General features: G+C 40.8%; 1 protein-coding gene across 3 annotated transcripts in view; it reads right to left on the minus strand.

The window, feature by feature from the left end:
- LOC139368685 (semaphorin-3F-like) overlaps positions 1–16,702 on the minus strand; it is a 44,308-nt gene that overhangs the window by 19,354 nt on the left and 8,252 nt on the right. For 2 of the 3 annotated variants that reach the window (XM_071107877.1, XM_071107876.1), the window contains exon 2: positions 9,062–9,195. In XM_071107877.1, coding sequence (XP_070963978.1) covers positions 9,062–9,164 — 103 coding nt within the window. In that variant the 5' untranslated portion in view covers positions 9,165–9,195. Of the gene's footprint in view, positions 1–7,579; positions 7,652–9,061; positions 9,196–16,702 lie in introns of those variants that run through there. The other variant, XM_071107878.1, reaches the window with a different exon arrangement.

Below are 16,702 nucleotides of genomic sequence, written 5' to 3' on the forward strand. Positions count from 1 at the left end.
ACCTCAAACCAATGGAGATGGTTTGGGATGAGTTGGACCACAGAGTGAAGGAAAAGCAGCCAACAAGTGCTCAGCATATGTGGGAACTTCTTCAAGACTGTAGGAAAATAATTCCTCATGAAGCTGTTTGAGAGAATGCCAAGAGTGTGCAAAGCTGTCATAAAGGAAAAGTATGGCTACTTTGAACAATCTAAAATCTAAAATATATTTTGACTTGTTTAACACTTTTTTGGTTACTACATGATTCCATATGTGCTATTTCATAGTTTTGATGTCTTAACTATTATTCTACAATGTAGAAAATAGTAATTACAAAGAAAAACCCTTGAATGAGTAGGTGTGTCCAAAATTGTGACTGGTACTGTTTGTCAGGCTTGGATTCCCCATGCCAAAAACTTTTCCCCCAGGTGCATGAAGAATGAGGACATGTTCCTTGATGTCAATGAGAACCTACGGCCAAATGCTCAAGACAGGATTGATGCAAACTAGTGCCTGCTTAACATTGTTTCTTTCATTTGTTTCATTAGATCACAGTCAGACATAATTACTGTATGTTGTAATTATGTCTGAACAATACATTTATTTATTGCATCAATGATCACACCTTTGATCACACATGGGATAGAAATTTGATGTTCAGTCCATATTAATGGATAGTGCAAGTGTATTGCCTAATGAAAAACTGTGTACATTTACTGTACTGTAGCATATTACATTCAAAGGGCAATTTTGGAACATGTATCTTGCATTTTTAGCCATTGGATTAACTGGTTATTACAATAACTAAATTGAGAAGATATCATTATGTGTTTTGGTGATTAAAATCAATGTTGTCATGGTATTTCAAAGTTTACTTATATTTTGGATCAATGGTTGTGCTGTGAAAGATGTCTTCAAGCAAAATTAATGCACAAGAAAAAGTTCTGAATATGAGACTTGCTGTATTACAAGTCTACAAGAGTTTTGTACTAAGAGTTTTGAAAATTCACCACATACAGTGGGGCAAAAAAGTATTTAGTCAGCCACCAATTGTGCAAGTTCTCCCACTTAAAAAGATGAGAGAGGCCTGTAATTTTCGTCATAGGTACACTTCAACTATGACAGACAAAATTAGGGGAAAAAAATCCAGAAAATCACATTGTAAGATTTTTAATTTATTTATTTGCAAATTATGGTGGAAAATAAGTATTTGGTCACCTACAAACAAGCAAGATTTCTGGCTCTCACATACCTGTAACTTCTTCTTTAAGAGGCTGCTCTGTCCTCCACTCGTTACCTGTATTAATGGCACCTGTTTGAACTTGTTATCAGTATAAAAGACACCTGTCCACAACCTCAAACAGTCACACTCCAAACTCTACTATGGCCAAGACCAAAGAGCTGTCAAAGGACACCAGAAACAAAATTGTAGACCTGCAGCAGGCTGGGAAGACTGAATCTGCAATAGGTAAGCAGCTTGGTTTGAAGAAATCAGTAACACACTACGCCGCCAGGGACTCAAACCCTGCAGTGCCAGACGTGTCCCCCTGCTTAAGCCAGTACATGTCCAGGCCCTTCTGAAGTTTGCTAGAGAGCATTTGGATGATCCAGAAGAAGATTGGGAGAATGTCATATGGTCAGATGAAACCAAAATATAACTTTTTGGTAAAAACTCAACTCATTGTGTTTGGAGGACAAAGAATGCTGAGTTGAATCCAAAGAACACCATACCTATTGTGAAGCATGGGGGTGGAAACATCATGCTTTGGGGCTGTTTTTCTGCAAAGGGACCAGGACGACTGATCCGTGTAAAGGAAAGAATGAATGGGTCCATGTATCGTGAGATTTTGATTGAAAACCTCCTTCCATCAGCAAGGGCATTGAGATGAAATGTGGCTGGGTATTTCAGCATGACAATGATCCCAAACACACTGCCCGGGCAACGAAGGAGTGGCTTCATAAGAAGCATTTCAAGGTCCTGGAGTGGCCTAGCCAGTCTCCAGATCTCAACCCCATAGAAAATCTTTGGAGGGAGTTGAAAGTCCGTGTTGCCCAGCAACAGCCCCAAAACATCACTGCTCTAGAGGAGATCTGCATGGAGGAATGGGCCAAAATACCAGCAACAGTGTGTGAAAACCTTGTGAAGACTTACAGAAAACGTTTGACCTCTGTCATTGCCAACAAAGGGTATATAACAAAGTACTGAGATAAACTTTTGTTATTGACCAAATACTTATTTTCCACCATAATTTACAAATAAATTCATAAAAAATCCTACAATGTGATTTTCTGGATTTCTTTTTTCTCATTTTGACTGTCATAGTTGAAGTGTACCTATGATGAAAATTACAGGCCTCTCTCATCTTTTTAAGTGGGAGAACTTGCACAATTGGTGGCTGACTAAATACTTTTTTGCCCCACTGTACTTGTGAAAATGGCATCCAAAGCACAAAAAAAACGATAATACTTCATATCACCTCTGGGCTCATCCTGACAATAACAATCCTGCCTTAGCCCCAATCCACAGTATGTTAGAGCAGCACTGGATGGAGACAGAGCAAGGTTTGGGAGGAGTTCCTTCTTTACCACAGTGGAATCAAGTTTTGTTTGCCAGTTGCCCGTGTGTGTGTGTGTGTGTGTGTGTGTGTGTGTGTGTGTGTGTGTGTGTGTGTGTGTGCTCGTGCGTGTGTGTCTGTCTGTCTGTATGTGTGCCAATGTGCCAGGGCCAGAAAAGCTGGTGGTCACATTTTCCACTCGCAAACACTGACTAACGGGTGCTATAGGAATCAGGACTGCTCACAAAAAAAGTTAATAAAACCATGCCTCTGGTGCCAATCATAGTCATCTATTTGTACTTACAGAAATAATGACAATTGTTTTTATTTTACAGCCATTAGGTAACCCAACCACATTATGTCCCCTATTATCTGAATCTAGGTCGATTGACAGACAATTTTGTATAAATAAATCTAAAAATCAAACTTTGCAGTAGTTTGGTAGGCTCTGTATCCAATGAATGCCTCAATTGCTAGTGCTATTGTTAAATTTCTTGTTTAGAATAAAGTGTGATAGAAGATTGTCTGTGTTCTCATTTCTATGGAAACAATTTAAAGAGTATGTGGACTTTGCCAAGTGTAGTAATAGTATCTCTAATTAGCAGATTGGTCTGACTTCTTACTGTAGAATTTAAATCAAGATCACTTTTTCTGACCTCCCAGATAACTCAATTCGCCGGGATGCCTTTGACGGCAAGTGCCTACGCAGAATACTGGGAATTACATGGCGCTATCACAGCCCAAACACAATACGGCAAAAGACATCAGAGCCTCCTGACTCCCAACTGTTTGGCCACCTGGCCAGATCAAACCCGCCTCTGGAGCCTGCCCTCATCCTCAAGGACCCATCTCCCAACTGGCCACGCCCAAGAGGAAGACAGAGAGCCAGGTGGTCCGACCAGTTGGAGTACGACCTACACAACCTGGGACTCAACACTACATCAGGCTGGGACCTGGCCCAGAATACAACGGTGTGGAGATACAAATGTCCAGGCACTATGCTCCTAGAAACTAGCTAAGAAGAACCAGTGAGTGAGTGAGCCAGTGAGTGAAACAGTGAGTGAGTGAGTGAGTGAGTGAGTGAGTGAGTGAGTGAGTGACAAGAGGTCTCACAGATAATGTTTTGGACATCCCAGATAACGGTTTTGGACCATCCATAGGGGTCTCATGCTAAACCTGGTATTAGTCTGTGTACTAGGCAATAGTCTGTGTACTAGGCAATACCCCCACAAGTGCTATTTCCACACTACAGTGAGGGAAAAAAGTATTTGATCCCCTGCTGATTTTGTACGTTTGCCCACTGACAAAGAAATGATCCGTCTATAATTTTAATGTTAGATTTATTTGAACAGTGAGAGACAGAATAACAACAAAAAAATACAAAAAAATGCATGTCAAAAATGTTATCAATTAATTAGCATTTTAATGAGGGAAATAAGTACCCCCTCTCAATCAGAAAGATTTCTGGCTCCCAGGTGTCTTTTATACAGGTAACGAGCTGAGATTAGGAGCACACTCTTAAAGGGAGTACTCCTAATCTCAGTTTGTTACCTGTATAAAATACACCTGTCCACAATGAATCAGATTCCAAACTCTCCAACATGACCAAGACCAAAGAGCTCTCCAAGGATGTCAGAGACAAGATTGTAGACCTACACAAGGCTGAAATGGGCTACAAGACCATCGCCAAGCAGTTTGGTGAGAAGGTGACAACAGTTGGTGAGATTATTCGCAAATGGAAGAAACACAAAAGAACTGTCAATCTCCCTCGGCCTGGGGCTCCATGCAAGATATCACCTCATGGAGTTGCAATGATCATGAGAACGGTGAGGAATCAGCCCAGAACTACACGGGAGGATCTTGTCAATGATCCCAAGGCAGCTGGGACCATAGTCACCAAGAAAACAATTGTTAACACACTATGCCGTGAAGGACTGAAATCCTGCAGCCCCCGCAAGGTCCCCCTGCTCAAGAAACACATATACATTCCCATCTGAAATTTGCCAATGAACATCTGAATGATTCAGAGGACAACTGGGTGAAAGTGTTGTGGTCAGATGAGACCAAAATGGAGCTCTTTGGCATCAACTCAACTCGCCGTGTTTGGAGGAGTCAGAATGATGCCTGTGGCCCCAAGAACACCATCCCCACCGTCAAACATGGAAGTGGAAACATTATGCTTGGGGGTGTTTTTCTGCTAAGGGGACAGGACAACTTCACCGCATCAAAGGGATGATGGACGGGGCCATGTACCGTCAAATCTTGGGTGAGAACCTCCTTCCCTCAGCCAGGGCATTGAAAATGGGTCGTGGATGGGTATTCCAGCATGACAATGACCCAAAACACACGGCCAAGGCAACTAAGGAGTGGCTCAAGAAGAAGCACATTAAGGTCCTGGAGTGGCCTAGCCAGTCTCCAGACCTTAATCCCATAGAAAATCTGTGGAGGGAGCTGAAGGTTCGAGTTGCCAAATGTCAGCCTCGAAACCTTAATGACTTGGAGAAGATCTGCAAAGAGGAGTGGGACAAAATCCCTCCTGAGATGTGTGCAAACCTGGTGGCCAACTACAAGAAAAATCTGACCTCTGTGATTGCAAACAAGGGTTTTGCCACCAAGTACTAAGTCATGTTTTGCAGAGGGGGTCAAATACTTATTTCTCTCATTAAAATGCAAATCAATTTATAACATTTTTTGACATGCGTTTTTTTCTCGATTTTTTTGTTGTTATTCTGTCTCTCACTGTTCAAATAAACCTACCATTAAAATTATAGACGGATCATTTCTTTGTCAGTGGGCAAACATACAAAATCAGCAGGGGATCAAATACTTTCTTCCCTCACTGTACTTCCAACAAGTATCAGCTTTCCAGTCATATGGGGGTTCCTTGAGGAAATGTTAACTTTCTTTATCTGATTTCTGGTGTGTGCCCTATAGCTAATGACAGGCTCAACTAAATGAGCAAGACTCAACAGCGTACCACTGGCCCCCCTGACAGCGGTCCCTTAGTTTTCAATCATTAGAAGAGCTTTGGACTGAATTAGTGTCTGGAAGCCAAGTCCTGGCAGGTGGCCAGCTCGTTGGGACAGAGACTGCTATTGACACAAGGGTCCTTTAAGGGGCTGACTTTTTACAAGGCTGGGCCGGTCAAGTATCTCTTTTGGGCTGAATTCCACAAAAGTTCTCAAGGGAAAGAAATGTAATCAGGCAATGCTTGGTTCTCAGCCGCTGGACCTTGATTATCTGCTGACATTCTATCCATCAATGTTCCAATGAAAATTCTATTTCCAAATAGAGCATTACCTAATATGACGATTTGGCCCCTTTGCAGGCTTTTTAATCTAGGAATGGTGACTGCATTAACTCATACAAAGGGAAGCGGAAAGTATGGATGTTGCTCTTTCTGAAGTGATATCATATGATGGATGTTACTCTTTCTAATGTGAAATAATTTGCAGATATTCTTTCTGAAATTCTATCATTGGATATTAAGATGCAATGTTGAGTTGAGCACAAGTGCATTGAAGTGAAAATGGATAGCATCAGCATTTCTACACCTGGAATGGCTGATCAATGTATCATTACACAAAATATATTAATTATTTAAATAAATATTCCTCTTATTCAATGTTTGGGTCCAGGGTTATGTCAAGCTTAAACTTTGACACCAAGCACTGGACATTCACTTCCCACCAAGTTATTTAAATCCTCTTCCCCGATCTCGGTGTGTTTCACCCTAATTGACACAGTGACTGTTATTCTTTCCCAATGAAAGTATTTCCCACAAGAAGCTTCATAGTCATTCCAGGGGTAGTTGACTACTCTGGGAAGTTCTTCAGTTCCTGGTAGTGCAAATAGCCTAGTCTGTGACAGAGATTGATGGAAAAATCATCAACCACCCTAGGATGAAGAGACAGTAAGTATGCTCTACGGCTGCTGTTTCAACAGAGGCAGAATGGGGGGACAAAGAGTAGACCAGACGAGTTGTGTAGAAGAAGAACGCCGTGAAGGTTTAAGGAGATAGGGGACAATATTGCGAGACAAAAGGTAGTTTTCCAAATGGATATTTGCACGTTAACATTTGGATGGGACATACCGTATGATGCATCCATCCCATTATTCTATTGTTTTCAGTGTGTGTTTTTTCTCCCCTGCCTGTAATACTGGGTTTCAGAATATTTTCCTGCAGTGAAATGACCAAATCGCCCTCTATTGGCCTCATGGGTGGAATGTTATTCATATTTTTCAGAATTAATAACCTTTTTTTTTTTTTTAACGCTAAAAATATGGTGTTTCTATTTCAAACTGTTTTGTTATATTTCAGTTTTCTGTGATGTATATAAAGTGTAATATTGGGATGAAATACATTTTCAACTCATATCTAACATGGTACAGGTGTCTTTTTTTTAAGCCCAAAATGTATGTGTGGTGTATATACTTTTGTTTCAAAGTAGATTTGTTTAAGACTACCAATAAACACTGTGTGACCCTGATTTAGCCCACTGGAGTAAAAGGTTATTAAACTGATTTCAGACACAGTGAGCAAAGTTACATGCACACAATAATACGAATATTGTGGATAATCAAGTTTTTTTTTTTTTTTTACATGCTTTGCAAGAAGAACGATTTCCCTAATAATCCTGGTTACATGGACACATCTGAAACCAGGCTACCTATGGGACTTGATAAATGCAGAATATCGGCAATCAAAATAAACGTTCTACCACAGTGACCATGTTCATTTTGCGAAACTTTTTTGAATCAGACATTTAAAGTTTGTATGCGAAAACTATTTCTAAGATACATTTTTTCAGTTTTTTTAAACTCACTTCACTCGAGCATAAGAGGGAGGCTTGCGCTACTGGTGCTGGCACATGCGTAGATCACATACACAGCTGCAACGTCCATTAAGCTATTTACATGTCCTAATAGTTTGATTTGGACCTTACGCCGATTAAGATTACTGTAAGCAGAGCAAGGTGTTTACATACTTGGCCTAGCGCCATAATCAGTTTAATATTGAATTATTAGTGTGCATGTAAACGTACTCATTGCAGGATAACTCAACTGAGGTGGCAGTAGCTTCTGCACTCTGCCTTGAGAGAGTCCGTCTGGAACAAGATGACAGGCCCCGCTCTGCATAACAGGCATGTCTGTCTCGCATATTGGAGCAGGTTGTTGGATCTGGGCCCTTGCGTTCTTCAGGGGGCTTCCCTGTGCGTTTGCTGAGGTAAACACAGCAACCATGGCAGGCTATTTATACCCCGGTAACACCAGTGCCCTATCCTGCTTCTCAGAAGAGAAATCCGTTTCACTGTCACCTACGCACACAATAACCCAGGATAGACCACCACCCCCTGTCACCGCTCTCTCCCTCACAGTGACACCCCTCCCCTTTCCTCCCTTAATACCCACACCCATGTCTGTCTCCATTTCTCATTCTCACCACTCTTTCTATCCATTACTCTCTCCAATGCCTTTATTTTCACTCCCTCTCATCTTAAACTTGCTTTCCTTCTCTTCTCCATCTACTTCACCAGATTTATCTTCTTCCTTCCTCCCTTCATCACCCATCCACCCCTTCATTCCGTGTGGCTCTAGTGTTACATGGCGAGCTCATACCTCCTGAGACATGGGCGCCACCAGTGTCCCCTGGGCCCTGGCAGAGGGCCAACAGATCCTGTACCCCCTCCCCTCCACAGAGGGTCAACAGATCCTGTACACCCTCCCCTGCACAGAGGGTCAACAGATCCTGTACCCCCTCCCCTGCACAGAGGGCCAACAGATCCTGCACCCCCTCCCCTGCACAGAGGGCCAACAGATCCTGTACCCCCTCCCCTGCACAGAGGGCCAACAGATCCTGTACCCCCTCCCCTGTACAGAGGGTGGCAAGCTGTGCCCGTTTGAGTTACATATAGCACATTCAGACACAGAGCTCCACAGAGACACAGCCAGGTATTTTCAGATAAAGAAAACACCAAATGCATTTTTTTGATGAGAAAGAGTCTTATTGTCAGTATCGAGGGAAAGTGTCCTTTTGCTCTTGGGTCAAAATGCCAGTCAGCTTTTGGGTTTCTAAATTACTATTGTGTTCAAAGGGTGCCTGCTTTCGTTTTATAATTGTTTTTTGGTGTATAAAGTGAAATACGTATTTTATTGAAAAAGTCGCTCTCAAGACCCCAACTTTGATGTCTTTCACATTAAACTAAAATGTCATAGTTAAATGCACTGACACAAATTATCTTAAGCGATGGGGAATGTTGCTGTTGGATAATTATTATAATATCAGCCTTAAAGCGCCAATGTGTATACATCAACTAGCATTAACTTTAGGCAGTCCACAAAAAGTTATTAAGCTAAGCTCCAGATCGGTTTTACTTTGAAAGAAAAGATGTGGTTGTTTTGAAGTTTAAAGAGCTATCTATTTCAATTACACTGAATTTCACTAAAGCAACGGTTAATCTTCCCACTAAGAATATCCCAAACGATATCTGTCAACTGATCACTCACTGAAAATAAGTAAGGCTCACCTTTGTAAGACAAATGCACTCTGGGAGCAGTCCGAGCGTCGGCATGGCAACTGTAGACACATAAACTCAGGAGAAAGAAGAGGAGGGCTTGGGTGGTCTCCATAGCAATGAAGGCAGAGTTAACCTTTGGAGTCCTACAAAGGGGAAAGGAAAAAGCATTACAGATGAACTGAATGTCACTTAAAACCATCATATAATTTGCAGCCATTTAGAGAGAGTTCCACATCCAATGCAACATCCCTTGCACAGAAAAGTGTAGATTTGAGAAGTTAAAAAGCAGATGATACGTTTTGAATTAGCTTCCAGTCTTCTGACACTGAAATCACCCTGACCCTTGTAATAATCTGTTTGCAGGTCAGTGAGCATCGACGCTTTCTTTGTCAGAACCAGAGTTAAGAATAAAAATACCTCATTACTGAGAGATATCATTAGCATGTCAATCGCTAGACATTCCCATTTCAAGAACACTATCAATAACAGGACAACAAAAGAGTGCACACAATCAACTACAAATGGATGCAGAAACTTTGGGTACTAGTAAATATTAGGTGCCAGTTTGCCTGACACAGATTAAACCTAGTCTTTCAATAGAGATGTTTCAATAGAGAAGCACTTTCAATAGATATGTTTTTTTTTAGTTAGGACAAGGCCTAATACTGTGTCACGGAAGCGGACACTAAGAAAACAATCCTATTTAACATACTGAGAAATTGTCAATTAAAGAATCATTGAATTGTATGACTTTGTAGGAAGCCTCATCAAGTCATCCACATTCAGAGGCTTCTTCATAACAGGGACACCCAGATAAATCAGATATCAATCAATGACAACAAGACAGAGAAGCCATAGACAGAGAACACAACCTAGTTCACATGATTCAGTTTGGGGCAATGTCTTGTTCCCGTTCCTATGACTGGGTTATTGTAAAATAGCTTGGGTCTCAGATAGCCAGGGAGCAGCACAAAGTGACCATCTCTTTTTGACCTGTGTGCCCTTCCCCAGTCACTGGGACAGTGGTGGAGTAAAAAAGACTGTGTGAGAGTGGGGCAACAAGGACTTCCCGGGAGTGACACACTCCAAAGGAGATTAGGAAAGTATGCACCCCGAGACTGAGAGTTCTTAAACGCTGCAGCCAAATCCTGGCAGCTAATACAAATCCCAGTCACAATGTCTTGCTTTAAATCTTAAACTCCTTTAGTAAGAGACTGTCTAAAAGCAAGAGAACCCCCAATAAGGATCACACTCACTCACTAGGCTTCGGAATCTAATGTAAATCAGGTCTGTTTAAGTTAGGGTGTGGGTGCTGTGCTGTATTTTTCACACATATACCCAAGGTTAATGACGGGTTATCATAACTGGAACATAAACACCTTTGCCTAAGCTCAGACACACCACAAAGAAGAAGGATTAAAAGGAGCGTGTGGCCGTCCTATCGCCTCTGACCAGAATATCAGACAACATGTCACGACGATTCTACATGTTGAATTTACGCAAACAGCCACCGTTCGTAGTCACCCAGTAGGGCGATCAATTATAAAACACGGCTACTTGCTGCTTTTAACACTTCGTTGGAAACCAACATCATTATGTTGTCATCCAGAGTCACATTATAGCACACAATATTTTACATACAGCAGGTTTTTAAAGGACCAAAGAGTTTCGTCTGCTTCGTGTTTTCATTTTTGCCATGGAAAAAATATTGCAATACTGGTATCATCACAGCCCTAAATGATAATATTGCTTTTCTCTGTCAACATGCTTACATCCATACTTATCCAACACAATTACCACAGTAGTAGTAGTAGTAGTAGTAGTAGTAGTAGTAGTAGTGGTTGTAATGCAGTAGTAGTACAGTAGTATTTTTTTACAGTACCAAAACCATAATTTTAAAGAGCTAGTGCGTAATCACCTCACTTCTAGTTTGACTGAGTTGAGCCCCAAGTCTTACATTATCATAATACTGTTTAATTAAGTCATAATAATATGCTCCATTATATGCTTGCTGTTATGGTGAATATGAGAGCAGTGGGGCCTCTGCTTGACTTGCTCAGCAACATTCTCCACAGTCTGTTGCTTCTGTATGGCCCCGGAGGGTATCAGGACATTAGGCTGCCTTTGAACATGACACATTGGATGTTTCTCAATCTGCATACTACTGTGCTCCACACTCTCATGCTCCAAGTTCATTCTCCGAGGACGTTTTCTTGAGTACGCTCTTGTGAGGACGAGATTGTGGAGAACACATAAAAATGTATATTTGAGAAGCACTGCCCACTCCCATGCTACTGCATTACCTTTGACCAATAAGGACAAAACAAGATATCTACATAAAAAAGCAAGCTTGTAACTTAATAATTATCAGCTATATGTGAATCGTATTAATCTATACTGAACAAAAATATAAAAGCAACATTCAACAATTTCAAAGATTTAACTGAGTTACAGTTAACGCAAGAAAATCAGTCAATTGAAATAAATACATTAAGCCCTAATCTATGGATTTCACATGACTGGGCAGGGGTGCAGCCATTCAGAATTAGTTTCCCCCACAAAATAGCTTTATTACAGACAGAAATACTCCTCAGCCCACAGGTGAAGAAGCCGGATGGGGAAGTCCTGGGCTGGCATGGTTACACGTGGTCTGCGGTTGTGAGACCGGTTGGACGTACTGCCAAATTCTCTAAAGTGACGTTGGAGGCAACTTATGGTGGAGAAATTAACATTAAAATCTATGGCAAAGCTCTGGTAGACATTCCTGCAGTCGGCATGCTAATTGCACGTGCCCTCATAACTTGAGACATCTGTGGCATTGTGTTGTGTGACAAAACTGCACATTTTAGAGTAACCTTTTATTGTCCCCAGCACAAGGTGCACCTGTGTAATGATCATGCTATTTAATCAGCTTCTATCAGCTTCTATGCCACACCTGTCAGGTGGATGGGTTATTTTCTCAAAGGAGAAAATCCTCACTAACAGGGATGTAAATACATTTGTTCATAAAATTTGAGAGAATTCGCATTTTGTGAGTATTGAACATTTCTGGGATGTTTTATTTCAGCTCATGAAACATGGGACCAACACTTCTTGTGTCTATATTTGTTGTTCAGTGTAGCTAGCCAGATAGTTTTACATGTAAAAAACGACCTAAAACTATTGTTGATATGAAAGGTGGTAGGCCAACGATAGCCACAAATTCTTTGTGGGTAATTAGCTAGCTACCAATTCTTTGTCAGTTAGCAGCAGTCTTGGCACGCTACACTGGGTATTCTAGAACAGATAAACATGTCAAAATGACTGCAGCATTTATTTAAGTATCAAGCTAAAATATTGTAGTCGGGCTACATATGTCAGGCAACTTTTCATTCAGAGTTCACTTTCTCTCGCGTCAGATCAAAACCAGCCACCATTGTTTTAAAAAAAAACGTTGAATAATTTTTTATGTCAACAATCCTGGGAATATTTCAGTTGAAGCTTGCATCGATGCTTCAAAATGTGTACAAATGAAGTACATGTCTGAGAACTGCCCTGTGTTTCGCATACTTTATTTTGGACTCATACTCCGACTGTTCCGTGCTCCAATTTGCATGGTTGTATGCATATTGAGAAACACCCATTGTCACTGACTTGTCATTGACATCAAGACTATCACTGCAGCAAAAATGTTATCCAACTGGATCCACAAACTGGGTCTTACAGTAACACACAACATGGAAAACCGTCTTAATTTTACTCAAATTTACTTACTTACTACCTTTTATTTTTCTTATATATTTATTATTCCTACAAATAACATCAATGTGTAGTCAATCTGGCTCCCAAGTAAAAAAAATCAATTAATATACATTACCGTTCAAAAGTTTGGAGTCACTTAGAAATGTCCTTGTTTTTTAAAGAAAAGCACATTTTTTTGTCCATTAAAATAACATCAAATTGATCAGAAATACAGTGTAATACAGTGTTGACTATTGTAGCTGGAAACGGCAGATTTTTAAAGGAATATCTACATAGACGTAGAGGCTCATTATCAGCAACCATCACCCCTGCGTTCCAATGGCACGTTGTGTTAGCTAATCCAAGTTTATCATTTTAAAAGGCTAATTGATCATTAGAAAACCCTTTTGCAATTATGTCAGCACTGCTGAAAAATGTTGTTCTGATTAAAGAAGCAATAAAACAGGCCTTCTTTAGACCAGTTGAGGATCTGGAGCATCAGGATTTGTGGGTTAAATTACAGGCTCAAAATGTCCAGAAACAAAGAACTTTCTTCTGAAACTTGTCAGTCAATTCTTGTTCTGAGAAATGAAGGCTATTCCATGCAATAAATTGCCAAGAAACTAAATATCTTGTACAACGCAGTGTACTACTCCCTTCACAGAACAGCACAATCTGTCTCTAAACAGAATAGAAAGAGGAGTGGGAGGCCACGGTGCACGACTGAGAAAGAGGGCAGGTACATTAGAGTGTCTAGTTTGAGAAACAGACGCCTCACAAGTCCTCAACTGGCAGCTTCATTAAATAGTACCCGCAAAACACCAGTCTCAACATCAACAGTGAAGAGGTGACTCCAGGATGCTGGTCTTCTAGGCAGAGTTCCTCTGTCCAGGGTCTGTGTTCTTTTGCCCATCTTAATATTTTATTTATATTGGCCAGTCTGAGATATGGCTTTTTCTTTGCAACTCTGCCTAGAAGGCCAGCATCTTGGAGTCACCTCTTCACTGTTGGCCTCTGTACGCCTATGTAGATATTCCTTTAAAAATCTGCCGTTTCCAGCTACAGTAGTCATTTACAACATTAACCATGTCTACACTATATTTCTGATCAATTTGATGTTATTTTAATGGACAAAACATTTGCTTTTCTTTCAAAAACATTTGCATTTCTAAGTGACCCCAAACTTTTGAACGATAGTGTATACAGTATATATCCTAAGAATTGTGGCCTTTTTGAAATGTCATCAAAGCATTACATAAATCATCCCTATGAGCTCGCATGACAGGGTGTTGTGGAGGAGTCTGAGTCTGCATATAGCATGTTGGCCTCTAATCACAAGCCACAGGTGACTGAGAGCATGTTATTATCATCCCAGAGAGAGCCTTGGTCTAAGAGGAAGTTCCACCTGCATATTGGAGAGTGGAGACAGAAGAATGGGGCTCGCCAATGCAAACAGACCATACTCTCAAATAGGTTGAACTGCTGAAGATGAGAGTAGATCTGGATGGTCAGATACATGGTCGCAGGGTAGGAAAAAAACAACTCTTTATAAAGAATGCACAACAAATATGGTTGCTACTAGATCCTCAGAGGAAAAGAAGAGCAGGGTACTAAGTACTTGAGTGTGTTTACTCTCTCTAAAGTCCAACCTGATTCAAGCATATTCATGAAACATTGGTTCTTACTGTACAATTTGCAATTAGCTATTTCTGGTTCTGCATGATTTACAACTGATCTATTCGACCTGAGGACTAGTGCATAGATCTAATGAGATGTGCCAGACTGGACAAGCGTATCCATGCCACATAACAGGGGGGATGGGAGGAGGAAATTAAAAAAAGAGACAGAGAGAGAGAAAGCAAGAGAGTGGGGTGAGAGAGGGAATGGACACAAAACATGTTGGGAGAGCAAAACAAATTACACGAAAAAGGTAGGATTTTCACGTTTGAGTCATGATTTTGGACCTGTGTCCACAGTAGATAAACAACAAAAAGCCATCAAGTTCCTTTCCACTGCCTCAATTCCTCTGCCAAGTGTAAGCTTGAAGACAAACAATGAGAAGCTAGCTAAACCTCGGTTTTGGGTTGTAGCGTAGTGAAATTCTCCTCAATATAAATGTAGTTTCTGTGAAACCAGCAAAATTGCCTGCAGTGGCTTGCAAAGGGCATTCAGTCTTTCAAGTGACTGGATAGCAGAAGGAGTATGTCATGGAGCAAAGATGGGTGAAACATTTTCAAAAGAACAGTCATTTCTAGACACAGGGAACATCATAATGGACAATTGAGCACTAGCTCTGCTTATGATGTCATAGATGCTCCTGTGTTGTCAGATGTGGTTGCTTCATTGGCAATGCAATGACTAGTGGTGAAAATTCCATGGAAATAATGTGGGGTTCACAGCCGTATTCTGGAGTTAGTTCCAAATGACAAACAGTTCACATTAGAAGTCTAGATAGGGGTGGTCCTATCAATGCAAACCACAATTGCGATAAGGAATGCACAGATCCACAGAATGAGACAAACAAAGGAATGCATCAAAGGATCCCTCATATGGAACTCAATGAAAGAGGAATGAAATTAAACAAGCTAGTACAGACTTTTCAAGCAACGTTGTACATGTTTATTTTGTCTGAGACTCCATTTCAGTCCCAAAAATATTTGTCTCATAAAAGTAAAAAATAAAATATGTTTCTTCAACGTTAGTTGATTGAGTGAACCGTTGGCGTTGCAACAAAATCCTGGATCCCGTAATCCAACCTGTCATAGGTTTAAGCCGACAGAAGGGTGGCCATGGCTCTTGAAAACATGTCAACATCTATCTCACACACTACTGTCTGTCCACATCTCACGATGCAATCAGAGTCATTAAAGTAGTGCAGAAAGAGCTGTGTGCTGCACCCTAGAGAAAACATGTTGGGGCCTGAAAACCTGCGACAGCTGATACAACTTTTCACACCATTATTGTCCCATAAAAAAACAGAGACAGGCTATACTTGAGGGCTAATCCTCGATCTTAGCATACTGTATAATGATAACATTAATCACTAACAGTTACACAGTAAATGGATGTTGCAACAGCACAGGAATTCGCCAACATACATGGCTTTCCTTGAGGCATGAATGTATTGAATAAGTCATATCAAAATGATTTCTATTTGTCTCAAGCATTTGCTTTTTAATCAATGGCCTTCACTTTGGTATAACCAGAGATAATAGAGTACTGTACTTGAGTTTATAATTTGCAGCCTGCTCCCTGATTGTGCATACTCTCATCATTCTACATCTGGGCAACTGTAATTTGACCCAGAATCCACTAAGTATACAAACTGTAATTTTACCCAGAATGCACTAAGTATACAAACTATAATTTGACGCAGAATGCACTAGTATACAAACGAAGACTAAAGAGGGCAGAAGTTTACCCAGGACTTTGAGGATTTAGTGTCCATAAAGGGTGGTGATACATTTCCAAGAGCCAACATTCATAGTAATCCTCCTGATCTTGGTTTTATTTGTTTTGTATAACCGACAGGTTTATGGAGGTTATTTTTTCCTAAAGGCACTTTCCTGTCTGGAAAGCTGTGGATATGGACGGAAAAATATAAAGGCATAAAATGTGTGGGTCATAAGGCTGTTTGAATCCTTCCTGCAGATTTGAAGTGCAGATTAGGAGCTGGTTGAAGTGACAGATTGCATATGGTTTTCTAGGGCACATGGTCACAGGGGAAAAGGAAAGAGGTGCCCACGAGAGGCTTGTGTATATCACCATGCATACTGCATCTCCAACAGTACAGGGACCATAGAGATAAAACTAGCCATACAAAACGAGTGTTTTATCTCTATGACTGGGCCTGCTAGCTTGGCCAACAATTAGTCCCTGATGTTGGTCCGAGTGGTCGTCCCCATGCAGCACCTCTCCACACGCGCCGAT

Source organism: Oncorhynchus clarkii, chromosome 16 (assembly GCF_045791955.1).
Source record: "Oncorhynchus clarkii lewisi isolate Uvic-CL-2024 chromosome 16, UVic_Ocla_1.0, whole genome shotgun sequence".
NCBI lineage: Eukaryota > Metazoa > Chordata > Actinopteri > Salmoniformes > Salmonidae > Oncorhynchus > Oncorhynchus clarkii.